This window comes from Nyctibius grandis, chromosome 3, assembly GCF_013368605.1.
Source record: "Nyctibius grandis isolate bNycGra1 chromosome 3, bNycGra1.pri, whole genome shotgun sequence".
NCBI classification, from domain to species: domain Eukaryota; kingdom Metazoa; phylum Chordata; class Aves; order Nyctibiiformes; family Nyctibiidae; genus Nyctibius; species Nyctibius grandis.
Genome location: NC_090660.1, coordinates 98,088,716 through 98,114,734, shown reverse-complemented (window position 1 = coordinate 98,114,734; position 26,019 = coordinate 98,088,716). Strand labels below are relative to the sequence as shown.

At 44.8% G+C, this 26,019-nt stretch overlaps 2 protein-coding genes and 1 non-coding gene across 3 annotated transcripts in view; 1 reads left to right on the top strand and 2 right to left on the bottom strand.

The window, feature by feature from the left end:
* Positions 1-10,292, top strand: part of MATN2 (matrilin 2) — a 78,429-nt gene extending 68,137 nt beyond the window's left edge. The window contains exons 23-27 of the mRNA XM_068395766.1: positions 1,784-1,936; positions 6,071-6,142; positions 6,713-6,823; positions 7,067-7,162; positions 10,022-10,292. Coding sequence (XP_068251867.1) covers positions 1,784-1,936; positions 6,071-6,142; positions 6,713-6,823; positions 7,067-7,162; positions 10,022-10,074 — 485 coding nt within the window. The 3' untranslated portion in view covers positions 10,075-10,292. The remainder of the gene's footprint in view (positions 1-1,783; positions 1,937-6,070; positions 6,143-6,712; positions 6,824-7,066; positions 7,163-10,021) is intronic.
* Positions 10,293-11,979: 1,687 nt separating this feature from the next.
* Positions 11,980-15,946, bottom strand: RPL30 (ribosomal protein L30). The gene is made up of 5 exons (XM_068395765.1): positions 15,854-15,946; positions 15,709-15,759; positions 14,622-14,767; positions 13,351-13,481; positions 11,980-12,085 (listed from the first exon to the last, which is right to left on the bottom strand). Exons 2-5 carry the CDS (start codon positions 15,727-15,729, stop codon positions 12,036-12,038), a joined length of 348 nt encoding a protein of 115 aa, XP_068251866.1. The 5' UTR covers positions 15,730-15,759; positions 15,854-15,946; the 3' UTR covers positions 11,980-12,035.
* On the bottom strand, positions 12,329-12,463 carry LOC137661669 (small nucleolar RNA SNORA72). Its single transcript, XR_011047893.1, has one exon. It is a non-coding gene; the product is annotated as a small nucleolar RNA SNORA72 (small nucleolar RNA).
* Positions 15,947-26,019: the final 10,073 nt, after the last annotated feature.

The following is a 26,019-nucleotide window of genomic DNA, read 5'->3' as shown; positions in this document are numbered from 1 at the left end:
TTAAGAACCATGGCTGATGGCCCACAACACAGAGAAAATAGCCAGATTTTAGAAGACACTGCACATCTTTTTTCTGTTCTTGTTTTCTTGACTTGATATATCAGTCATAACGTGATAGCGTTGATCAGAACTGATACCTCTCTGTAAGAAGAAAAGGGAAAAACGTCCAGGGATATGAGACGAGCGTGTGCTAAAAAGGGTGCCATTACAAAAATATAAACAAAGTGGTTTTAAAATATTAAAAACAAAACCAAAGATTTATATGCTAACTAGTGTGATCTGGGAAAGTACATGGAGGATTTACAGGACTGAAGAAGGAAAGAAGGACAAGCCAACCTTACTCACTTGCTGAATGAAACCTCAGCTCCGGGCTGCTTACACTGGTATTTGTAATGCTACAAGCCAAATCCATCCCCTGTGTAATTCCAGCATAGGCAATGTAGTAATGCTGAATACAAAATTGGCCTTGAATGCTTTATCTCTGATATCTCCAAGTCTTTAAAAAGCAACAGACCTCAGCATGAGTGGTCCATTCATTAAATTGAATCAGCTCCTGGTGAATGTTTTACTCTCCTGGCTAAAGTGCAATGATAGGCAGATTCATGACGAAAAGTAAGGAGATGCTTATGATAAATGTTAAAGAATTGGAAAATGCATATTTTATTATATCAGGCCCAGGATTCTTCAGCAAAAAGGTTAAAGTTGCAATTCAGTGAGTGTGTAGCTGTTATTACCCCGTGATAATAAAGAGATATCAAACCTTCTCATCCTAAGTTTTATCGGAAACCAACCAGCTGAGAAGGCAGCTTCTGCTCTTGAATCTTATAAAAGAGTTTGAAATACTCTGAAGCTAATGGTGTATTATGAAGCACAAAATCAGTACTATTGTGGACCCTTTCTAAGTCAGAACTGATGTAAAGAAAAATGTTGTATCAGATCATATATTCATGAGAATAAAAAATAAAGGGGATACTGAAGATCAGTATGATTTGTATTCATTGCTTGTTTCAAATCTCTCCAGTGAGAGGGCTGTGAACCACTTACTCCTTCACTGCTTTCAGAGTGAAGAAAACTACAAATCCTCATTTACTTTCTCCCTAGCACCTCTGCTGGGGAAATGCTTGTCCCGAACATCCCTGTTGTAAGGCTCTTTCTCTCCTAGCCCCATAAATAGTTTCTTTTCCCCTGTTCTTACGTTTGTAGGTCCGGGTGCCTTTGCAGTGCCTCCCAGCCCACTAGTGTCCCTTAGAGTGCAAGAATCTAGTCTCCATGTGCTCTGAGGATTTTGATGGAACACTAAGTGTTTATATTTTTCTAAAAAAATTACTGCCATCTTTCCGGATTCTGCCCCATTTACTAATATAGAACAGGTCTTCTCATCATCCCAGTAATTCGCTTTGTTGCACACACCCTACGTACACAGACCCACGCAAATGAGGAACTTTCAGTGCAACTGTGAGGCTGACTTGTGTGATTATCTTGGATGTTTTGCAGTACTCTTCCTGGGTTCATTTACTACCAGTAGTGGCCAGACAACTTTCATGTCTTCTTTCTTTTCTGTTAGACTACAGTAAAGCAGTGAGTTTCTACAAATCTCTCAGTAACTAAAGCATATTAAGCCTGTTCAAAACCAATTTTGAAGTTACACAGCATATACTTTTCCTGTGCTTTCCCTTTCTCTAAAATGACTAATGCTAATATTTTCCTTGCATGGAGGAACAAGGGTTTAGAACTGCTGATGTAATAATTATGTGCAATTTCTTTTGAATCTTTTTGAATCTAGGTATAATTATCTATGCCATTGGAATAGGAAAAGCAATTGAGGAAGAACTGCTGGAAATTGCTTCTGAGCCATCATATAAACATCTCTTCTATGCTGAGGATTTCACAGCTATGGAGGACATAAGTGAAGAGCTAAAAGCCCACATCTGTGAAGGTAACAGTATTCCACTTTCATTGAGATAGAACAGGAATGAATGCTTATAGATTTTTTGCAGGCCTGAAAGGACAACTAGTATCATAGTATAGGTCATAGATCATTGGTGTCAGACAAAGCAAGGCGTAAGTCACTCACAGTAGTTTTTCTGCCCTTTAATATGTGAGGAATATTTACCCTTAATCTATCATCAGGTAAAGGTATATAATAATTGTCTTTCCTTCATTTTCATAAAGGTTGCATAAAATGTACGCTTCTGTGCCCAGAAAAATCAATTGCTCCTTCCCCTTTCTTTTTCTACAGTTAAGCCAGTCATGCACTGAACCCCACCCCGCCAAAGCAGCATGATCTACTTCATTAGGAATGTGGGAAAATAACCAGGGATTTGTAATGTCTTAATGAGAATTAAAAAATTACTCGTAAGACCAGTGGCAAAAACCTAAACCACAGAAAAAAAAATTGTCAAGAACTGTAGTGAGTGTTTATAGAAAACTAAAAATAGCTCATTGAACATACGCTCACAGCTACAGAGAGTGGATCTCAGTTACGCATAAGCTCCAGGTTTTGCTCCACAAATGTGGAAGGTTTGTTCCAGAAAGCACCCTTCCTCACTGTGGCACAAACTGCCTCTATGTAAACACTCCCAGCTGAAGTTTTGCAAGGGGAAGTGGGAATGTGAGCTGGGGCAAAAGTTGTTCAGCCAGAGGGAGGACAGCGTGTCTCTCCCACTCACACGTTCCCAGGACTCGGTATTATTTCTACGTTCAAATTCGTATCTGAAGCAAAATTCAGAAACGTCACTGTGAATAATATTAGTCATAGCACCAGAATTATGCAAGATGATTTAATTTTCACTAGCTTTTATTGGGTTGTTTTTCTTGGAATTAAATGCAAACAGGTTTTATTTTCTTCTTTAATGTTACTGTGTAAAATTGGCTGGCAAGCAGCAGTGCATTTCTTCCTCATACAGATCTTAAGGAAGAATCTGAAAAAAAAAAGAATCTGAGAATGTTTCATGGCTTGTATATTCTTTGTGTTTCAGTCTTAAGAAGTCCTAGTTCCATCTTTCTGAAATACAAAATACTATGATAACATGAAACCAAGTCTGTTCAATTAACGTTCTTATTAGGCAGATAATCTGCTGATGACAGCATGTCATCTTAAAAACTTGGGGAGACGCCAAAGCCAAAACTATCTGGCAACCGGTATAATAATTCTCCCTCATTAGCAAACCCCAGAGCTCGGTGATGGAAATGCATCTTTCAGGTACCCACAGCGGTGTTTAGCAACCACAATTTTTTTTTATTAAACGACATTACTTACCATATGAAAAATAAGTAAGTCCTGCCCCTTTGTGGCAGTTTCTAGACTACACCTCTAGTAACTGGGCAGAGCTGGTGCCTCTAAGCTTCTGTCCTCCTCCCCTCTCATACACAGGCAATGCCTCACACCTGTGAACTGAGGACAGACCTAGCCTTGTTTTTCTGGACACTGAAGGAGTACTTACTGCTCATCAACTCACTCCACCAGAAATTCTGCCTCCAAGCCTGTTACACAAGCTGAAAGTTCATTTTTCTTCCCGTTTTGGTTTACAGTCTAAATTTTTTCCCTTCTTTGCAAGAGCAGCAATTTCATTCTTATTCCAGCCTTGGTCCTTAGCTGAGGACTTCTGAGGCTCCAGCCTGGGAGGGCAATGGGAGACCCTCTGAACCTCATGGACTCCACTGACAAAGCCTCTCATCCACAGTCCCAGCTGTGGATGGGCTGCGTGTTTCCAAGTATAGCGAAGCCTTCCAAATCTCTTTTGGGGTAAGGCTTTTTCCTTTTATTCTGCAAGAAAGCATCAGCCTTGTAGAATAGCTGCTGATTACTATTAATTATTCTTGATGACTAGTAGTTAAAAAAAAAAAAAAAAAAGTGTTTTTCTCTTTTGCCTCTTATTAAGAGGAATTCAGTCAGAAGGTTCCCATTCGTTGCCTTGGTTAATGTTCATTTCTCATCTGACTGGAAGCACTAACAAGGCTACAGCAATGTCATACATAACACGCACTCACCGCAATTGCCTCTTCACCCCTGTTCTGAGCATGTGCATTATGGGAGCCTTTAATTACATGGTCACATACTATTTTTGTAACAAGATCCCAGCACTGATCAGATGACAGTACTCAGCAGCTTGCTGGTTAACATTCTGTTCTCCTTCCAAACTGCGGATCATTATCACTGCTGCAAATAATCAGCCACTGCTTTTGAAGACACGCTTTTTTGAAGACACTTTTCTCACAGGCTTTTCCTAACAGAATACTTAGGTTTTGTTACAAAACAGAACACTAAAACACCCAATTTTAGCATTGTTCCCCAACAAATTTGAATATTTATGTTCACTGCACTGACTTCACCAAGGGACTCAGTTAGGATTAGCAGCCTCTGTTGCTGCTTGCCTGATTATTCACAGCTTTACAGAGGTGATGAGATCAGAAATCTTTGGGTCTCAAACAGATTCTGTAGCCTGAAGAGGAGTTTCTGAAATGCCCAATTCCTGTCCCAAACTGGAGACCTTCTGCCATACCTCTACCAGGTTATCAGTCTTCTTTCCTGTCCCCTACATCTGAATCCAAATTACTTGTCTATACCAGCCCAGTGTCCAAAGCTCAAACTTTTCAGGTCAGTTCCTTTTCCCTTCCTACATAGCCTCTTCATTACCCTACAGCTCTTAAAACAACTTCTAGAGCAAGTCATTACCCAGGGTCAAACACTCAAGGTTCATCTTACCTCTTTCTTCCCTCCTACACTGGAAATCTCACCATCCTTTTTCCTAGTTGATCATTCTTCTACAGGACTGCTCACCCAGTTTGTTTCATTCCTTACCTCATGATCTCATCCCACACCTCTCTGCCCTGAACTCTTCTCCAAAATCTGCATTCCTTCCACCAGCTGGTTCCCACACAGACTTTTTGATATATATAAAGATCATAGATCTGCCCACTGAACTCTGGTCTTCTTCCTTAACCACTCATCTTTATTCATTCCCCGTTCCTTGTGCTCAGTCATTCCAGCCCCAGCTCAGAGGGTCTCATCTCCTTCCAGTGCAGCTTAGCACAGCTGCACATTATTATGCATATGTCAAAATTCACTAGACCAACAGAGATCCCGATAGCTGCAACAAACCTGTGGGGCCCAGAAGCATCTTCCACCTCCCTGCTGCACTTTACAGCCTATGAGGAGAGTTTGCACCATCACCTTTTACCCTCACACATTCAGTGAAGGAACTCTGGGTAATACTCGCAGGCAGAGTGCTCCATCCACTCCCCTGGCATAGCTGATCAAGTCGTGCGGTTGTTAAATGCAAGTTCTTCAGCTCATCTGGGCCATTAAGGGCTCCAGAGTTAATTTACGGTGAAGCATTTATTTTCTAGAAAAGAACCCATTCTTAAGGAACCAAAGCTGCCTCTACATTACCCTCCTGCGGCAAGAAAGGGGTAGTGCACAGAATGACCCTTGAGGTGGTTATACTCATGTATAAAATAGGTTTCCATTTCTCCCCAGACACTCTGACTAAAAAGATAGGTATGTGGAGTCTGAAATAAATTCCTACATTTTAAAGGCTGCGCTTCATGAATTAGAAACTTGTATTTTTGCTTACAACTGTAGTGCACCAAATAAACTCTACTGCACCCTTCTCACCTAAACACTCCCAAATCCCTGAACAATGTTTCCCATTTCAAAGGAGAAAATTGAAGGAAAGTAAGAAATTTCTTCCTTCTCCAAGCAGTTTTTATTCTTATTCAGTTCACCCCAAAGGACTGATGGATGACAATGAAACATGCAAGAATTTTCACTAAAGGACACAAAGTAGGTTGCTGTCATTTCAGATTGCTTCACTACTATTGATCTATTCATAAAGCACTTCTGGTTTTGGAAGAGTTCTTCTGATAGTCTGAGTTGAAGGGTGAGTCCTCGAGTTTCTATCAACACCGGACCTCTTCTAAACCGCACAGGTATGAGGCATTCTCCATGTGTTATGATAGACAGAGAGAAACAAGTTACTAGTAACAAACATCTCCATTTCTAGGAAACGTGAACATTTTTATTGCTCCTTTTGTGATCTCATTTCCTTTGGCAATTTCTTTCTACCAGCCTTGAAAGAGTCAGCTCACCAGCAGGATCCATCATCTGGGAGGCTTCGTAAGACCGGTCTACCGCCTTCAGGTTGGCTGTTTTAACTCAGTGTCCTGCTGTCTCCCCAGATCATTGCTAAGTTGCCTTTTCATGCTGCCTTCTGTAGAGAACCCTCACAATTCACCTATGGGAGAACTGTTAATCCCATTCCTTCCCACCCCTCTCCAAACCACCCTCCTGCTTTCTGCAATTCAAATCTGCTTTGTACAAAAAAATTTGAGATTCACTGTAACAAATGCATGGCTGCATGCTTCTTATACCATCCAAATGAATTACTTCATGGGGAAACTTGTATTTCAGCACTGTGCTTGATATTTTAAAGCATGTTCAGCTTTCAATTACTTCTGTTTCTCACAGGAACCTTCAAAATGCCCTTTCAGTTCTGCAACCCACAACTTAAATCATGTATACAGTAAATACAGCCTAACAGCTCTGTTCCTTCACATCTTTGTATCCCTAGTCCTCTCCATGAATGATCCTCACTGCAATCAGTGAGATTAGTCACTAATTAAGGAGAACTCTGTGCATGCGAGTAGAAAAAATACTGTATAATTAAGTGAAGTGGGTTTGATTGTTAGACTTTTGGGGGGTTTCCTGCAGGACCTGAATCAACCACAATAGCCATCACAGATGTCATTGCCTGTCCCAATCTTGCAATACACCACAAGTATCTCTTTGAAGACAGTCACACTCACTCAACAAGAACATCAGGTAATCAGGTTACCTTTGTTTAGGATAACCCAGACTGCTCTTTGAATACATAAGCCTATGTGTTGTGTACTGTTTTCCAGTATTTACAAAATCTGCCCCAGAGCATTCCTTTGGATGTTGACCTGTTTTGAGAACAGGAAGCTGTATTAAACCTGCTCTGCATTTATAAGTCCTTGTCATTTCCTCCCCCATCCCACTTGACTTATTCAGCATTTAGCTGATGCTCGACTGTTTGTTTTTCAGCAAAAGCTTCTAAAGATAAAGACCAGTGCAAATGTGAAAACCTTGTGACATTCCAGAACTATGCAACCAATGAAGTAAGAAAACTCACCCAGCGATATATCCTTTCAGAATAATTGTTTCTTACATGTAAGGCAAGGGGGGGCAGGTTAAAAGAGATGATAATGCATCAAGTCTAAGCTGTCTCCATAGCTGAAATCAATCTACTGTAATGAAAAGCTAAACTACTGAATAGATAATGTTAATCTCTAAGAAGCAAGGCTTTTAAGACATGAAATCTGCCTCTCCTTCATAGGAGGGACCAAAATATTAATAACAATCTTAACTTTTAATAATCCTGAACAGTAAACACCTTCAGGGACAGCAAAGAAATGACTGTTCAAATTCAAGACACATTCATTGCTTTGGGTATTTCTTCAGATGGTATTGCAATAGCTACAGGAGTCAGAATACAGGAGATGTTTCACTTCTGAACTGCCTGGTGAAGCACCAGATGCAGCGAGTCACTTAAAATAATACTCCAAATGAAGAGGAATTCAGAGGACTGAGGTCTGGCTAATTTTGCATAAACAAATATGCAGATCAATAGCTTTTTTCCCCTCTCAAGTTAGTCTGTCTTTTCAAGGGAGCTGTAGTCCAGCAGCCCGTACAGTATCTGTAACGGCCACCAGATGTCTCAGGAGACAACAGCAGCCAATCAGCAATACAACTTTCTGCAATATTTTGCATCATGCAGTATTTATGCAGCAAATTCCTGTGTTTTCTTCATGAAAGCTGCTTCTGCCTAATCAAATAAATAGTAAGAAGACATCACGCCTTCTATTTAAGTTTTCTGTGTGCAAGATGAATAAGCACTTATTTTCTGCACCGCTCACAACACTGCTTCCTAGACAAGAACAGCTTCAGACTGGGGAACCTGTGGAGGTAACAGTCTGTCCAGAGTCAGGCTGACAGAGCCCTCAGTGGTCATGGCAGCAGGCAAGACCAGGGAGGGCTGTTAACCTGATGCAAGATATTGCCTACCAGTTCAGGCCTTACCTCCAGCTATTTTGTGTAACTGCAGCAGCCAGCCTCACTCTCTCTCACCTTCCAAAGTGAGTTCTCCAGCAGATAGCTCAAGGAATCATGTTCTGATCACTTCATTTATTTTAAATTATTCCATGCAAAGCAGAATTACTTTATATATGAAGGGGGCGAAAGCCATCACATAAGGTTATTTATAGGTGCTTCAAATGCTCAACATTTATACTTTGCTGAAGGGGCTTCTCCAAAGTCTCCAAATTACTTCAGAGAAAGATCTCTAGGTCATTTCCCATATCTTTAAGAGTGTTATCCAGACACACGCTGTCCCTGTGATTTTTAGAGTCTGAGAAGGACTCAAGGTGATGGAAAAGCTGCTGACACTGAGCCAGAAATTATGCATTTTGATAGGAACAGTGCCAAGCACTTTGCCAGAGCACTGTGCAACCACTGCTTTGAGCAGAGTAAGATCTATCCAGTTTCCTCTCCATTACAAACCTCGTTTCTCTGCCTTACCTCAAAAGTGGTTCAGATACTGAGTGATACAGTAGTCCTTGATAACTGTAGAAGGCTGTGCTGGCCAGTCCCCATCCCAGGTATCTGGGGAGAGGGGGCAGAGGGAGAACTGGCTGCAAAACTAGCTCCAATTACAGAATACAGATTTAGAGGGACGAATCCAAACTGTTGATGATTTGTATCCAGCTACATTTAACATTTTCTATCAGTAGAATGCAGTTTCCACTGCTTGAACTTTGCCTCTGTAAACACTTGAGAAACATTGATGGTGCATAGGAAGCAGGTAAATTGATGCTAGCATGCCTATAGTAATCCCTTCTGTATGACAGACGGTTGAGGAATTATCAAACATAAACCCAACGTATGGGCAGGCTAGTCCCCACAGAAGCAGGACTCCCACTCTTGCTCCCTACTAGCAACAGGATAGATTCTCCTGCTGTCAATGCAACATGGGGCAGGGGGGCAAGCGCACGGCTGTTCTGGCCAAACTCAAGAGGCTGAATTCAATTTGCCTGCATACCCTAACCGATTTCTAATAGCCCCGTGTTGAAGATCCCACTTTTATATGCCCAGTTCTCCCTTACGTAAGGCCTTAAAATGTTGAAATCAAGACACTAGACAAACAAGCAAAAAGTAGGGTGCAGCAACTTGGTCCTTTTAAGGTGGGCCTCTGTGCCTTCAGTTCTCTCTTAATGCTAGGTCCTCTCTTCCTCTCAGCTTCCCCCAGCTCCAGCCTTACCATGGCTTTTGGAGAGAGGTGGTCAGGTAAACAATACCAATCCAACCTCCTCCTGCAGCAGACACAGCATTCCTGTCAGCTGGAGGTGCTTACCAGGAAAGTGCTGCTTTACACTGCTTTGCATTGCTACAGCTTCTTACTTTCAGTGGAGCCAGCCCTAGATCCCATGGAGCTTCTTCTTGTGCTCTACTCCAAGTCTGTCCGCAAACCACTGGCTTTGTAAAAACAGTACCCTATGCTACACCACCACAGGGCAGGAATACAAGATCAGGAGCAGACATTCTTACTGCAGTTGTGGAGCTCCCTACAGTTTTATAATCTACTGTTAGCTTGCATGTACTTTTCCATGTGATTAAGTGAAATATTTTTTAAACAGCTTCCCTTTGAAACAGAGGAAAACAGCCAGTTTTCAGAACCACCAGCCTTTTTAATAAGCTGCAGCCTGAACTCCATGTCTAGGTGTGCCTGTTAATGAATGGGGCTTCACACAGCTTTCTTAACTCTGCCCATCAAAGCAGGACAAGAAAATACAGAGTAGTGTTGTATCAGAAACTACTGGGAGTCAAAGAGGGTAACAAAGAGGAGAAACAAGAGCAGGTTTGTGGAGCACAGCAATCAGGCAGCTGACACTTTTCCTATTAATGCATCCGATCAGTAGCTCTCTTTCCTTAACTTTTGTCTACTGGAAGAAATGACTAAGAGAATGGAAGACTTGGAAAACAGGCTAAAATACTGAGCAAAATTTGAAGTGTGTACTACACTGTATATTTATACATACAAACTTGTCAGAGCTATTTTCTTAAACTGGTTCAAAGTAAAATAACAAATCCTTGTGTCTGAAGTTGAATATTTTGGATCCTTGCATCTTTACTATGTGTTCTGTCTTGCATTGATTGCAGATAAGAAATGTTGAAAATTTTATATATATAACGATTTAGTAACTAGCAAAAATTCTAATTAAGCAGAACTAAACAACTGAAATAAGCTATGCAAAATAATAAAATGCTGTTATTTTTTGAAGTGAAACCTCCATGTTTTGAAGTGCTTTTAGGGTATTACATTTATTTGGCTTGCTTTTCTGTATTTCCCTCCTCCACCCACTCTGCTGGTATTTTAAGCACCCTATCTGTTTGGATATATATAGTTCTACATATACATCCATATATAAAACCAGAACAAGTGGGACACCATTCACAGCAATTAGGTTTCACTTATATTCCTCAAACAAGAGTAGACTACTGAAATCATTTGTAAGTAAAAATACAAATTTATATGTTTGTGTTGAAACTGATGAAAGTAAGTGTTCAAAGTGGGAAGTCTGCTGGATTATCAGGGTATCACAATCTGAAGTTTCAAGTACATTTCTCTTACCACATCGAGACCATGTAACTTCTCCCTAATGTTCCTTGGTCAGCATTCAGTGATTCTCTAACTTCCCTGAATACAACTAGTATTTTAATTATGGAAACATTGTTTGGGCAATACAACTAGCCACATGCCTGTCTGTCAAACACTAGAACACAAATGAAAACAGCAGACTGCTTCCAGCCATTCTGTCCAACTGAAGTGCCTCGAAGTTCTGCTCCTTCCCCTTGGCAGCAACAGCACACTGCTGCTAGCTTTACTTTCACACTAACAGCAGTATCTAAACTCTCTCTTGAACTGATTGAAATCTGGGGTTTAATAGGTAGAGATACCAGCACTTGCTCCTTTGCTTTGACACACATTGGTTTGCCTCTTTACTGTCTCCAAATGGGAGATACACAACTTCATCCATTCTATACACGAAGCAGAAGCAGCTGCAGCAAAACTAGATTAAGTGATCTCAGATAAGCTAATGAGCACGCATGGATATGTAACAGCAAGCTTTAAAAGGTACCTTGTGCTTTGACACACTTTGGCAAACAGAATGCAAGTTCTGCAAGGACACTGGTACATACTGATTTTCATTAAGTGTTTCTTTTATCACATGTCAGCAAAGCACTGGCACCTCAATTAATAATCACTAGTAATAAGAATATCCTGCAGTCACGGTCTCGCACAGAAGAGGCACAAATCTGTAAGATACCAATGTCCTCAGCAATAGCAACTTTAGAACACCCACTCATATGTCTCTAACATAATATCTTCAAAAAACTAAAAAAAAGGGACTAATTTAAAATCAGCTTTGAGAAGTTAATTAATATCTTATTGAAAGTATGATGTATCACGTCTAGCAGCTATCCTATTTGCCACTTGACAGACGTTATCTTCGAAGGAAAAGACAAAGGGGATAATTTGCATTAGTACTTTGTGACTGACTTGGTAAAAATCATGTGAATTTTTTTTAGTGTAAGTAAACCCTCTGGGATCCCCCACCAACATCCCAAATTTCCTACTGTACCTCACATTACGCCTTGTTTTTCCATTAGCACTCCAAAACCAAAAGCTAAGGAAGCCCTAGCCTGTTGGGATTTGGCACCATTCTTGCCATGATCAAGCCTTCCTCTACTTACCTCTCAAGATTCACGACTTCTAGAGAACGGAACAAGCAAGTTTTGTCCTGCGAAGGTTATTTCTAACAGAACAGGAAACACAGCAGCAGTAACGAATCTTCATTTATATAGTTTGTTCCCTAAAACCAGCAAAGGTATAATACAAATTTTTCTTAAAACAGATCTGTAACCAGTTTTATTGTAGATAACACCTTTACAGCATTTACTTCTCACTGGTTTGTTCTGGCATGCTTCTAATGATGTCAGAGTCACCTGTAAAACAAAAATATATTGTTACAAGAGGACCCTCAGAAAGATCTGTTTTCAGGAATAAGCCAAAAAGATTTTTAAAAAAAAAAACAACCAACACACTGATTCTACAAACAGAAAACAACTTAAAAGCAATACAAAGACAGTCTGTTCAGAAAAAAGCAAGTAATTTTGATCGCTTGATAAAAAAAATACTTCTAACTGTATTTTGCTAATCCATACACAGTATTTTTACAATAATTATGTACCTGTCACTAGCATTTACAAAGCCAGTACTAGTGCAACAATCTAGTCCTGGAGGACACAATGCATTGTTTTAATATAGCGAATGTCTAGCCTCCCCTGATCACAAAAATATCAGGACAGCGAGAATATTCGCATTACGTTACATAAGCGGTAAGATTTACTTGCCGTTCCTCCCCCCTCCCCAAAAATCAAACCTAAAGGGTAACATTTTGAAAATTAAGTTTACAGCGAGCATTTGAATACAAGCAAGCTAAATAAAGTTTTCTGAAGAAACGGCGAATTCAAACCTGTATCACTTGGGGAACATTTGGTGAAAGTTATTACAGAAATCATTAAATCCATGTATATGCATTTTGGTCAACAAACAGAACAAAAAATTGATACTTGTCTTAGAAGACTCTCAGAGAGGTTGAGAAGTCACCTGATTAACAGTCTACACGATGAACTTGAGCAACTCTCTAGGACAGAGTGCTACCAAACCATACTAATTACATACAGACTTACAGTTTTTAAATGAAATGTTTAATATAATTTAACCCTGGATTAGTATCCACTTGCACACAGGTCATTTTTGTACGTATCATTCAGGGAAGCAGAACAACTCGCGATCCTTTGTCTTAAGATTAAAAACAGTCAAACAAGGTTGATGTAAACAGCATGTTGCACAAGCTCATATTCTAGCTGATGGGCTCAGAAACATGTACCATAAAGTTGCCTCCCAGCCACTGAAACCTCATTACAGACCGACAGGTAGACAAAACGCAGGCTCACAGGGTGTAGCAGTGAAGAGCTATGTTCAAACTAAGCAGCAGTAATTCCAGGTTCTAAGAACCTAGGACTCACAAAAGAAGAACAGGATCTTGGTCAGAGAAAACTAAAATTAAGAGTTAAACCTGACGGAAAAGGACAGCAAAATGTGTCATCACCCCTGCACATTACTTGCTCAGTGCTGCTACTCACAGGTGAACGGAGGAACCACTGATACATACTCATTTGGTCACTATACTGTAAGAGAGACGCACCTGGGTCGATGATAGCCAGTGTGCACACTCTGTAGTATTTTCCGCATGCTGTGCCCAATTCGATGTTGTTGCCACTATAATGATGGACACCAGTCTTGGCAAGCATGGCATAGTACTCGATCTCCGATTTTCTGAAATTCAAAAACTAGGTGTTACAGTACTGACAAACAATTCTGATTGACTGTAATACAGCGGGAGCAGCTTTACCTCCAACCACACTTAAACCTTACACAGTTTTCCTTTCCACACAGAAAAACACATCTGTTCCTTGCCAGACAACATCACTGCTGTGTTGTGGCTCAGGAACCCTTATCCAGAAGTATGCTGAAGGTATGTAATGGCAAACCCCCTTTTGGAGTGCAAATCCTTGAGGTTGCTCCTACACATGCTCATTTCTACAGGAAAGAAGGAGATTCAGGACTTCCAGACTTCCAAAAGGTTGTAGGAGCTAAGCCAAAGTGCATAAACAACCACCATTATTAATGCTAATACCCAGTGGCCAGATGCTGAACAGAGATCTGGCTGCCACTAGCTGTGAACGAAACTGTGTATTTTTCTTTAAAAAAAAAGGTAAATCTATATTCCCATCTCTTCTGACTCCCACCAGGAGATTCTAATGGTCAATACTGTTCCTCAAGCACTTCTGGGATCCCCACTAACATGTTGCCTTCTCTAACAGTCCTGCCATTTCTCAAGCATCTAATTTTGGTTTTCTGCATTTACAGTTTCTTGACTCTGTCAACATCCCTTGATGACTACAAGGGCCCAGAAATTCAACAAGGAAAATGTCAGGAAGCTAGTAAAGATTTCATTCTCAAAAAAACCAATTTCACTGGCCAGGAACCTAAATTTATAACTTACTTGGACAGCAAATTTTGTGTGCTTCAAATATTTTAAATCAGTGTCAATTGCCAGTTTTCCTACCTGTAAAATTACTTTCCAATACACTACTTTGAAAAAACACAGCAATTCACCCCCATTATACTTTTAACGAACACTATCACAGTGTGGAAAGCTTCCAGTATCTTCTCTAGTGTGAACTTTGAATCAGAAAGCCAGAAAAATATTGGGAAGTGTTTCAGCACATCCAGACCTGAAATCATTATACACCGAACCACCCATCACTTTTATTTCATAACACTCTGGAATATGCCAGCAAAGTACTCTGTATTAATAATTTCCTGTAGCAATTAATATGAAGTACACACTGTATTTGTACAAAGAACCTGTCTTAGTTTTAAGGAGAACTGTTTGTTCCTGCATCTGCTTACCTCAAAGCAGGACAGTTGTTGGCTAGGATGACCAACTTGGCTTTGCCCTGCCGAATCATTTTCAGAGTCTGTTTGTATCCTAGCACATATTTACCACTTTTCATAACCAGCTGAAGCCTAGAGTTTATGGACTCTAAGGACTTTTTCTGGAAAAGATGTGGAAAAGCATTATTGTATGTTACTCTACATTTTGCAAAATGACACGGAACATAAGAAAACAGAGACATTACAAATACAAGCAATCTTTTAATAATTTCCCTATAATTTGCAACACGGGACAAGAAAAGCCAGCCTACCATATGACTATGAAAAGGCTTGTGGATAAGGTGGTTGCTGATACTATGTTTTTCCAACCTTGTAAAAATACACCTATTACCCATGTATCTTACAATAGGAAAATACATCTTAAAGTACTGTTGCTATGTTAATCAGTAACATCCGGGTGTACTTGACAGGCCTTTAGCAAAGCTCAGCTAGTGAAGTCCAAGGAGTGGACTTCTGCCTTGCAAATCTAAGCCAGGTTTGCAGTATGTCTCTTCCCAGGACGAACACTAATAGTGTTACATCACTTAGCAGAAAAAAGGAATCACATGCAGTATAAGCTGACACCAGCAGGAGAGCAGAGTGCTCATGACAACAGGTAAATGCATTTGCAAGGATGACTGCCACCACCTAATAAGCCCATACTTGCCAGAGTCGCTCTAAGAGAAAGGCAAGAACACGGCAAGAAATGCAAAAGTTGAGCTCCACCCGCACTAGGAACTCAGCACCAGCTCCCCCTTCCTCCAGCTAGCACAGGGGCCCTGTAAGCAGCCCGGGACAGCGCAGAGGAGCAAACGGAGAACTGAGAAGCTGGTGGGAGGCGGCCGCAGCCCGGGCAAGGAGGGCATGGCCCGAGCTCCGAGGGCCGCGACAGGCGTCGCCGGCTGCGCCCAAGGCCCCCCGCCACCCCCGCCCCAGACCATGCCGGGGTCCGCTCTGCCTCACCGCAGCGTGACCCGCCCGCGCCCCCGTTCGGCGCAGCGCCCGCCGCTGGCGGAGGCCGGGCCGCCGCCACGTGAGCCCGGCGCGGCCCGCTCCCACTCACCGTCTTCTTCGCGGCCACCATGTCGCTGCCTCGCGTCGGGTCGAGCGGTAACTGGAACACAGGGGTGAACGCGGGGAGGGGTTAGCACCCGGCAGCGGCCCCCGCGCCCCCCCGCCCCGGCCCGGCCCAGCCCAGCCCCGCTCACCGGAGACGCGCCGCCAAGATGGCCGGGCAGCCAAAAAGGACCGAGCTCCCACAAGGCATCGCGGATCCCCGCGCGGCAGCTGTCGCGAGAGCCGCGCGCGGCCTCCCTGCCCCTCCCTCCCCCTGCCAATGCGCCTGCGCACAAGCACCAGGGGCCAGTCCAGGCGGCAGGCGGTGGCGGGGGGCGGGGCCTGGCTGCGCGCGGGGCGGGGCCAGCGGGCCGGGAGGCGGTGGGGCGCCGCCATGGCTGCGGCGCCTCAGCGGGGCGGGGCCTGCGGTGCCTCCCTCTTCCCTCCGCCCTCCCCTTCCCCAGCCTCGCGGCGTCCCGTGTTTCACGGGAGGTTTTAAGTGCCCCTTTCCCGTCACAGCTTTATGGGAAACTTCAGGCGCTGATCAAGGAAGCTCCTTGCAGGGAGAGTCCGGAGGGGCCTGAGCCCCCCGTGCTCTGTGGAGGCGTCACTTCTGCCACAGGGCCCACGTGGGAAATTACAGTACGGAGAAAATAAATCTCCTCGTCATCGCAAGCCGCCGGAGCGGTAGGCACACGCGCTGGCTGGACATCTGGTGTTCCCAGCTGTAAGCACTGAACCCGCAGGTTTCTGTAAAGCAGCAGCGCCTTCGTTCGCCAGGCCTGACGGCGGCTGCCTGCCCCGAATTCTGCAGTGTGGTCATAAACTGTCCCAAGGAACTACGGCCCCAGACTGAGCAAACAGCTGGGTTTCAAGCGTTAAGTGTGCCACCGAGCTTGGGAATAGCTCTGGGCCTGAGGCCAGCTGCGTTGGCAGGTTCAGCTTTGGGCACCCTTGGTGAGGTTCCCGGGTTTGCTGAGGGCGATGGCGCTTCTCTCCCATCTCCCACCTTGCTGTGTGGTGGCCTTGGCCCGTGTGAGAGCAGCTCAGTCCTCTGCTGTGCGGGAGTCATGGTGCAGGGAAACTTCTTCCTGCCCCCATGGGCTCGGGAAACCATCAGCTTGAAAATTAGCTTGCTGAACACACACACGCTGGCTATGAACATGGCTATGACCTGACGTTCTTGGTTTCAGGCTAAGAACAGTAGCGGTCTATCCCACAGTGGTGTCCGGCCCAGGACAAACCTGCCAGGCTGGCGCAGGGAGGAGCAGTGAGCACCAGTTCAGCTGGCGCCTGCCTGGGCATTGCAGAGACGAGCAATGTGGGTGTTCAGGGAGTTTGGGGGTTCCCCTGTGACATCCTCCCAGGAGGAGGCCTGGGGGTCCACCCACAGGGCAGCCAGTAGGCTGCTGGTATGACTTCGTGCTCCTAGGAGGCATTGCACCAGAAAGGCACCCCAGCCTATACATTTTCTCATGAAATTACAAAACTTTTATTTTCTTTGTAATGAATGGAATCTCCATTCTACATCTCATTCTTTTCTTGTTCCTCTTCCTCTCTGTGCCCCAGCACTCAGGTGCATTGCTATTGTTCCTACCGTCAACTTGTGACTTTGCTTTTAATTCTTTAAACTTTTACCTGGTTGGTTGTGGTCAGGTGAAACATTCATCTTTTCTTGCTTGTTGAAATTACTGGCGAGAGAATACAAAGCTCAGTGGGCCTCGGGAAGTCCTCGGTGCGATTCCTTTCGAATATGCCATGTTTTATGTTACCTTGCAAAACGTGGAGGCCGTGCTCTGGAAGAGGGAACTGTTTTCAAGGGTACCCTTGCAACCTCTGCTCAAATTAGGGGAGAATGCAACAGTTTCCTTAAGAGTTTATAAAACTAGTTCTTTCCAGTGATGTGTTTTTTTAAAAGCCCTGCTTTTAAAGACGCTTTGGTCATTGAACCCCAAATTCGGTCCCTAAATCTGAGTGGAATAAGGATCTGGGCGGGGGGAAATACATGCAGAAATGGGCACTATTGTCTCTCACCCCCCAAATCTCCCTTCTGTTGCCATGAAAGCCTCTCCTGGGGGTCTGTGGTCCATAAAATGTCCTTTATAAAGGCAAAGGGTCAGTCCAAGTCAGATGAAAGCAACACTAGAAGGAAGAAAGGCTTTGGCCCCACCAAAATTTCTTACACAATATTATACAGCCACTGTTTTTTATTAAAATCAGCAGCTGGGAGCGGATGGGCATTTACAATGCAGGCATTTGGGAATTAAAGCATGGGGAAAGGCATGTCAGGCAGAGTTTAGCACCCAGGCACCCTCCGCAGAGGATGCTGAGCTCCCCGCTACGACAAGGCCATGATACAGCAGAAATAAAAGAAAGGGAGGGAAGCAGCAGACAGCGTCTCCATCTCCAACAAACAAGTCTCAAGATGGAGAGATCCAGGGAGCAGCTGGCAACCTCAGGAAAAGTAGCATTACTTCTCCCAGCACTAACAGCAGGCACCGTGGCCACATCCAGCCCTCCTGCCTGCTCCGCCAGCCACGGTCAGCCATGGAGAGCAACTCTTTCATGGGCTGCATCGGGTATTACTCTGGCACAGGGGCTCTGCAGGCTGATGCTCAGTTTGGCAGTGAAGATGAGCATGCAGGGAACAGAGAGTATGCAGGGAAAGCAGGGCCACTCCTCCTCCCTTACTGCTTCTCCCACCCTGGCCTTACTCTGCGCTTGCCTAGTGAGAGGGCAGGGGCAGGGATTCCAATGGAGAGGGAGAGAATTTAATTCAAATCTGGAGAGCAGTGGTCTTGAAGGAGGTCTCTCACCACCTTTCCCCCCCCCTAAAATGCTGATAAGGTTGTGTAAGAAAGCACCAGTTAGAGGTATGAATTAGGAGAGTGAGAGCACTGCAAGAAGTCACTGATGGAGCATTGACCTATCCCAAAAATTGGAGAGCAACTTCATAATTTGCAGCCTGGGGGAAAATGAACCAAGTCAGTGTATCTGAGAAATTCTAAGTGATCTAGAAAATGAAAAGTATCTAAGATCATACAGAAGCCTTATTTTCTTTGAGTCTGAACATGCGATCACAGATTCCTGAGTCATGACTGGAGTAACCACGTAATGGCCATCCTTTGGCTGGGGCCATAACTTCGTGATACATCGACTTCAGTAGAGGTGGCAGCTGAAGGAATTCTCACCCTGAGCCTCATTTTTTTTTTCAGAGTTGTTTTTAAGTCAAGTCAGTGCTTCATTTGGTAGCGCATCCCACAGCAGTACTGACACAGCCGGCGGGATGTCCTGCTGGGGGTGGAAATGTGCAGCCGTGGAGGGGAAGACGAAAGGGCAAGGCACGGAGCTCCCACGGCAGCACTGACACCAACGCCAGTGTATCATCAAACAGCAGTGCAAGCCATGGTGGCTGGGTACACTCATACTTGAGGACAGACAAGCAAGTTCCTGTTTTCCTTCACAGCTGGGGCTGGCAAGGATCACCTGTGGGATCTCTTGCTGCAGTTCAGCTGCAAGGAGTGGGCACTGGGCATACTGCAGATGCAGGCTCATCCATGCAACACAGGCATACACGTTTCTGCAGAGAAATCCCAAAGCAACTTTTCTGCACATTATGGAACCCCAAACATTGCCCCCTCAAATGCAATGGTAATAACGCTGTCAGCTTGTTAACAGGGTGGTCTCATTGCCCACCGGAAAATGACATGTAATCCGATGACAGTAAAATGAAGCACTAAGAAAAAAGGTATGTGTGCTAATTACGTGTGCCATTGTAGACAGTGTATAGTTAACTGAGAGAAATGGTTGGAAAGAAAAAGAGAAAAGAAGAAAGAGAAAAAATAATACTGAAGTCTAAAATACAAGTGGTATGTGGACATCCTATGGCACGGCCTGGGATGGATCATTCTGTTAAATTCTCTGAACTTCTGAGATCTTTACAAAGCTGAAGTGGCAGCACTGCTGACCCTGAGAGAAACTGGGGATCACCCTGACAGCCAGAGATGCAGAGGAACGTCTGAAGCTGTACCTCTGCTTACCCCCCTTCCCTGAGCATCAGCAGGCAACGGGCAGATCTCCGGACTTGCTCCTGCTCAGAGCTGCTGGGTGCCCAAGGCGGTAACAGGTACTGACCCGTTACCAGCAAAGAACCAGGAAATGTTGTGTGATGTGATTGGGGGGTGGGCTTTCACATTGTAACCTCTGCTAAAGCCACTGCAAGGGGGAGGCATCGTATCTAGCTGTCCTTCAGGGGCCAGAGGTCACACGCTAACCTGGAAAGGCAAGATTCAATTCAAAAAAGACGACTGATCTTTTGAATAGCTAGGCCTACATCTTTATTTTACCAATATGACCAAAGCATACTATTTCAATAGGATGAAAATATGCAAAAATACAGTCCTGTTCTTTCCTGCATTTTTAGTCCCGTCAAAATCTCTGCACAGTTACACAACAATGTTGTGTGAACACCTGCAGCCATTATTTCCTCTTTTTGCACTTGTCAGGGCTATTAAGAGTGACAGACTGTGTTCTCTGATAATCATCGCATTTACAGCAAATGCAAACATGTTCATCCGATTTTCACAGGGTCACGCACTGAACTATCCCCTGTATTGCCAGGCAGACAAATGCAGCTCTTTGTTTCAGATCGCTGGGAATCTGGAATCCCAGTAATGCACAGGTCCGCTGGGTCCAGGTGCAAACCTCTCCTCAGCCCCTTCCAGTGGCTTTACTATGGGGAAGGAAGGAGGGAAGGAGGGACGGAGGGAGGGAAAGAAGGAAGGAAGGAAGGAAGGAAGGAAGGAAGGAAGGAAGGAAGGAAGGAAAGGAAAGGAAAGGAAAGGGCTGTAGAGGAAAGTGGGCCAAAAGCAGAAAGGTTATCTCATTAGGGAACAAGGAAAATCTTGTCTGTCGTGAATACCTGGATATCTGCACACCTTGGATATGTTTTCAGCCAGTAAAGGATGCTAAGGAGTATGTATGTATGCACATATATAAATACATACATTTGTATACCTATATGCATAGCCAGCTTAAATATCATGCCATTTCTAAGGCACTTGCATTTTCTAAGGGCCAAATTGTGCAGAAATCCACAGGTGCAGATTTCTAAAGATAGTAATTAGTCTGCTAAGAAGATCTTCAGATTCCCTCCTTTCCAGGATAATTCAAGGTATGTCCTAGGAGCTAAGTTTCGAGGTCATTGCCATCCCAGCCAAAACAAAAATATCGGTTTCAGAAGGCAGTTCTCTGCAGTTCGTAAATCAGCATCACAGAGCAGCCTTCAGTGGAGCTACACAAATTTGCATCAGTGGAAGATTTGGCCTGGATTATGTGCTACAATAAACAATTTAGAATATTTGATTGCTTGGTCAGTACTGGTCTTTCTGTACAGAATAGCCAAAGAGTTGAGAAAAGGAGCCACATTTTAAAAAGAAAACTCATGATTAATAAAATGTTTTGAAAAGTCTACTGTGATTTGGAAAGTTCCAGGATTTGGGTCTATCAGAAAGTACATATAAATGTAATAGCTGCAGTAGGAATCATATCTAAAATATTCAAAATTATTAACAGCTAGTGAGCTCTGGAATGAGTGAAACAAGTTTGATCATGTAGTACTGGCCTGGGGAACTTAAAAATTGCCAGGACCTTAGAGAAGTCTTTACAAAGTTTGCTTTTGGAAGTGTATTTCTGCTTGTTTATAAGAGGACACAGGTATTTGTTGCTTTACCTCTGGAGATACAGCTATCCCTGAACACTCCCAGTTTATATTTTATTTTAATTTCCCAATTTATATTCCTGAATAAAACAGTTTTCCTTTGTAAAAATAACTAATTCAGGATGACTGTTTAGTTTGTTTGTTGTTAAATGTTATTTTTAGCTACTTTGGTACTGCCTTCATTTGGGGCAGTACCAGGGTGGTTCAGATTAGAGAAGGCAGGGAATCTGTGGAGAGGTGCCCTGACCAGGGGAAGGGACGGGAAGGCTACCAAGGATTTTCTTCTGCCAACATCATGCTGCAGCCGCTGGATCACTTGCAGTCATTTTTTTGGGGCTCTGTACAAGCACAGGGCATAGCTTGTGAGTGCCACTGCCATAGCCCCTGCTCCCATACCCTCTCTGCTCCCTGCCCCTGCCTTCTCCCACCACCTGGCACACACCCAGGAACCTCATCTCATTTTCAGTCTCACACTTATGTCTCACTTCCCTACATGGTTTGTGTTTGCACAGTGAACTCTTGATCTACATCAGCACGTGTAACCTGCCCCCATGGTAAGCACATGGAGTTACTGCTTTTTGTGGAGGGGTGATCATCTTGGTGGGCCCAGCAAGGCAGGGCAGTGGCACAGGGGCAGCTGTGGAGCAGCATGTTACCCCGCGGGAAGGTGCTTGTGCTGAGTGATCTGCAGAGGGAAAATGTTGTCCAAGCCTGACCTGGTACATGGCAATACAGCTGATAACACTGAGGTGCAGCCTTGTCCTGCCATGGCCCTGCCTGTGTCCAGCTCCAGCACTGGCTCAGTTGTGTCCAGTTATCCTGCTGAAAAGATGCAACTTATCCTTTACTCATGGGAGGAGGGAAGAAGACCGTGAAACTGTTATTTAGTGATTCCAGGAGTGACCTCCCAAATGGCCCTTGGGTTCTCATTCCTGTTTCTGTACCTTATCCAAGGCCTGTTTAAAGAACATGAAGTACAGAGCAGCCCTGCCCGCCCCCTCCCCGGAGAGCGCCCTTGGCTGCTGGTACATGCCCACACATGTTCCCTCTCTTTGGCCTTGTAAATCTCGAATTCCTTTCTCCAGTGTTTCAGTAAGATGGATGTTAGGTGCACTCTGCACAACTTACCCTTTGGTTAGGACACAGAGGGAAGCAGGTACAAAGCTCCACAGGCAAGAGAAGGAGTTGAATGTAGCTTTCCCTTTTTTATTTTCCTCAGTGCCCAGTGCCCAATGAGTCTGTCCCGGTGGCCCAGCCTCCTTGCTTTGTTCTCTGAAAGAACATCATAGAAGAAAGGTGGGATATCAGATATGTTTGCCATCCCTCCCTTGCATATGTGCTCTCTGCAGGCAGCTTCCTCAGCTGTCGGGACCCCTGTGCAAGCACAGATGCTTCTACTCTCCTATCTGTGGCAGCAGAGCCCATCCCAGTTGGTAGGCAAGAGGTGGGTGCCTGGGTGTCTTCACATGCACATCCACCTCTGACACTGAGGCACCCACATCTGTGCTGCACAGGGAAGCCACCAGTGCTGTGTAGGAAACCAACCTTGCTTCCACCACAGGGCTGTCGGGATTCCACACCAGCAGTATGCACGTTAGGTATTTCTGAAATTAACTCTTAAGTTGCTAAGCCCTTCACTGCACTTTTGCTTTTGTGCTTACACAGAAGCACGCTTTGCTAATGCTAAGGTTACCAGCGTTTCACTGTCTAGTGGCTGGTAGAAATCTTATATATAGCCACAGAGAAATCTATACAGCATACAGCCTTTTCTATTATTTTAAAAAAGTGTCCTAAAAATGAACTCAGGCTGAGGAAGCAGAAGTTAATGTTTTTAGGCTTACGTGGTGCATTCCCTCCTGTGTTGCACCTCGTACATTTGCCAGGTGATTTCCCAGAGTGACACGGGTGCACTCAGTGTGCATTGCACTTGCAGTGAGTCTGACGGCTCCAGGGTACAACATATATCCATACAATACATACCTTGTCTCTGTGAGTCTTTCCCAGGTGTGACAGAGCTTGACACTTGTGCTGCAGTGATAGTACGCGTACCACGGGGTATACCACACGTCCAGGATTTCCGTATGTCCTGCAGCCTGCCTGGAGTTACTGCTCCATCTCAACTGCAGGACATCAACAAACCCTGGACAAATGTCCAAAGACAACATGATTTGTCTGGACAAGTTTCTGGATGGATAAAAGGCATTTATTTAGAAGAATGGGTGATTAACTGTGAAGGACATAATGAAACATGTCTTGGGTGCGATAAATAAAATACACCGAACCTGCTTATGCAAGCAAGTATATGGCAAACATTCTGCATTCTTACTCTTTGGAAAGTTTCTAAGCCACCTGGACTTCCCTGTGGCTGATTTGCCTACAGACAGATTTGACATCTGCTGATTTGCCTACAGACAAATATAAAAACCGTATTATCTTCCATTTCACCTTTAAGGCTGATGGTAAGGATGTTACAGGTGGCTGCTGAATCCAGAGGACTCTGCAACCTGGAGATTCCTTCTTGCCTCCCAGCTGCTGAGACCCCGGAGGTCTCCCATCCCAGTCCCACGGATGCGTCCTCTGCTGTTACCGTTTGCAGGGAGGGCCAGTAGTGAGGCGGAGCCCCGTGTGCGTACAAGCACACAACCCCAGGACGCTGAGACAGAGCCCTGCATTCAGCAGCACCTTTGTATACCACATATATCCTAAGTGCCGACAGCCCACTCCGGCTGCTCCTCTCCGTCTGGTCCGGACTGGGGCTCCCTACAGAAACCCCACACGCTCAGTCTCAGGTTCACAAGCACAACCACATTCATGGACCCTCAAACATCAGCATGGCCTCCAAGTCCATTTAATATCCCTGCCCAGACTCTGGACCCGCTTACGCGGTGTACGGCTCTCCCTCTACTCGATGCTAACCCGGCTTGAAGTTTGCTAGCGAGTTTTACCCACACGTACCCGCACCCAGGATTAAATTCCTGGGTCTCCAGCTGCTGTCACACAGGCCTGCCGTCCCTTTCCCGGCTGCTGCCACTTAGACCTTGTGGCACCCACCCGCATGTAGCCCAGAAAAACGCCTCAGGGGCAGGAATGAAGAGGACGGGTGGCCCGGGGCGAGCAGCGCAGCCCCGCCGGCCGGGGGGAGTGTTTCAGGCACCATCGCAGGGCCGCCCCTGCGGCCCCCCCGGCTCCATCGCTCGGTGCTGCACGGCGGCACCTCCAGCCCCTCCTCAGCCCGCCCCGGGCCGGCCAGTCGGGAGGAGGCGGCAGCGCCGGCCGCCGCGCCCCGCCATGGGCTGCTCCAGCAGCGCCCGCAGCCGCCCCCAGGAGCCGCCGGCCGCCGCCGCCGCCGGGCCGCCGCCGCGGGGTGAGCCGGGCCGGGCCGGGCCGGGGCGGGGGGCGCGGGCGGGGGGCTGCCCGCCGAGGCTGCCGGGGGTGGGAAGGCGCGGTACCGTGAGCCGCCGCCGCGGGGTGGGCGGCCCGCGGGGGGTTTCTCGGCTGTTAGCGCTGCCCGAGCTGTCCGTGGAGCTGCGCCCCGACGGCTTTGCGAACTGCTGCGTCTTGTAGATGAATAAGTTATCAGCTCCCGCTCTCATCCACAGGCTTTTCCTTTAATTTACAGACAGGTCCTTTTGTATGATACCGTGTAACCAATGCTTTTTTCCCCCCCTTTAAAATAATAGTGAACTAGCAACACCTGACCCCGCGATCCTTCCTTTTTCGCACAAAATCTGTACATCCACCCTAACACAGTTTACAGCACCGGCAATTCGCTTGTGACTTTGATTTGGCTCAAGTCACAGAGGGTTAATTTTGAGTGCAAGGCGTATTTGTAGGATGCTCCATAAGAATATCCTTGCTATTCAGTGGAAGTTAAATAAATCATAGATTCTATGGTGAATATGGAAACAAAGTTTTATTTAACTTCCATATCATATTTAGCTCTTTGCTCCAAAGGAGGTTTGGAAACACTTTTGTAAGAACCTGAATGCTGCAGTTACAGATGTTGGCCTCTCCAGAAAGATATATCCTGAAGATAAATACATAAAAGTTGTTTGCGTTTCATTTTACTGCATTTCTTTCCTGTATTCTTGAGTTATAAATATCATCTGTTGCTGTTATTCTGCAGCATCCGTATTTTCAGTATGGGTTTATTTTCTGTATGGGTTTATTTTCCGTATGGGTTTATTTTCCATTTGTTGTGTTGTGGTGTTGTGGTTTGTGACTGCGGAGATGATGTGTGGGGTGAGCATTGTCTGTGCCACCATAGAGCCAGCATACATCTGCAAAGCGAGGAGCCTGGCTCAAAATATCGGCAGAAATCTCTTGGTACTGTGCTTGCTGTCTTGTTCACCTGGTCAATGTACCAAATTCTGCCTTTCCATCCTCTACTGGAAGATACTTGCACAGGAACACTGAAAGGCTCAGGGAAACAACCAAAGTACTTTATTCTGAGAATTTTAGGAATTCTGTGTAAAGGCCTGCTCATGTTAGGACAGGTCATGAAATGTACTAAATAGATAAACTAATGTCATGGTAATGATAAAGTGCAGTTTGTAATTACAGCTTAAAGATCTCCATTAATCAGGCACTTACTGGCCA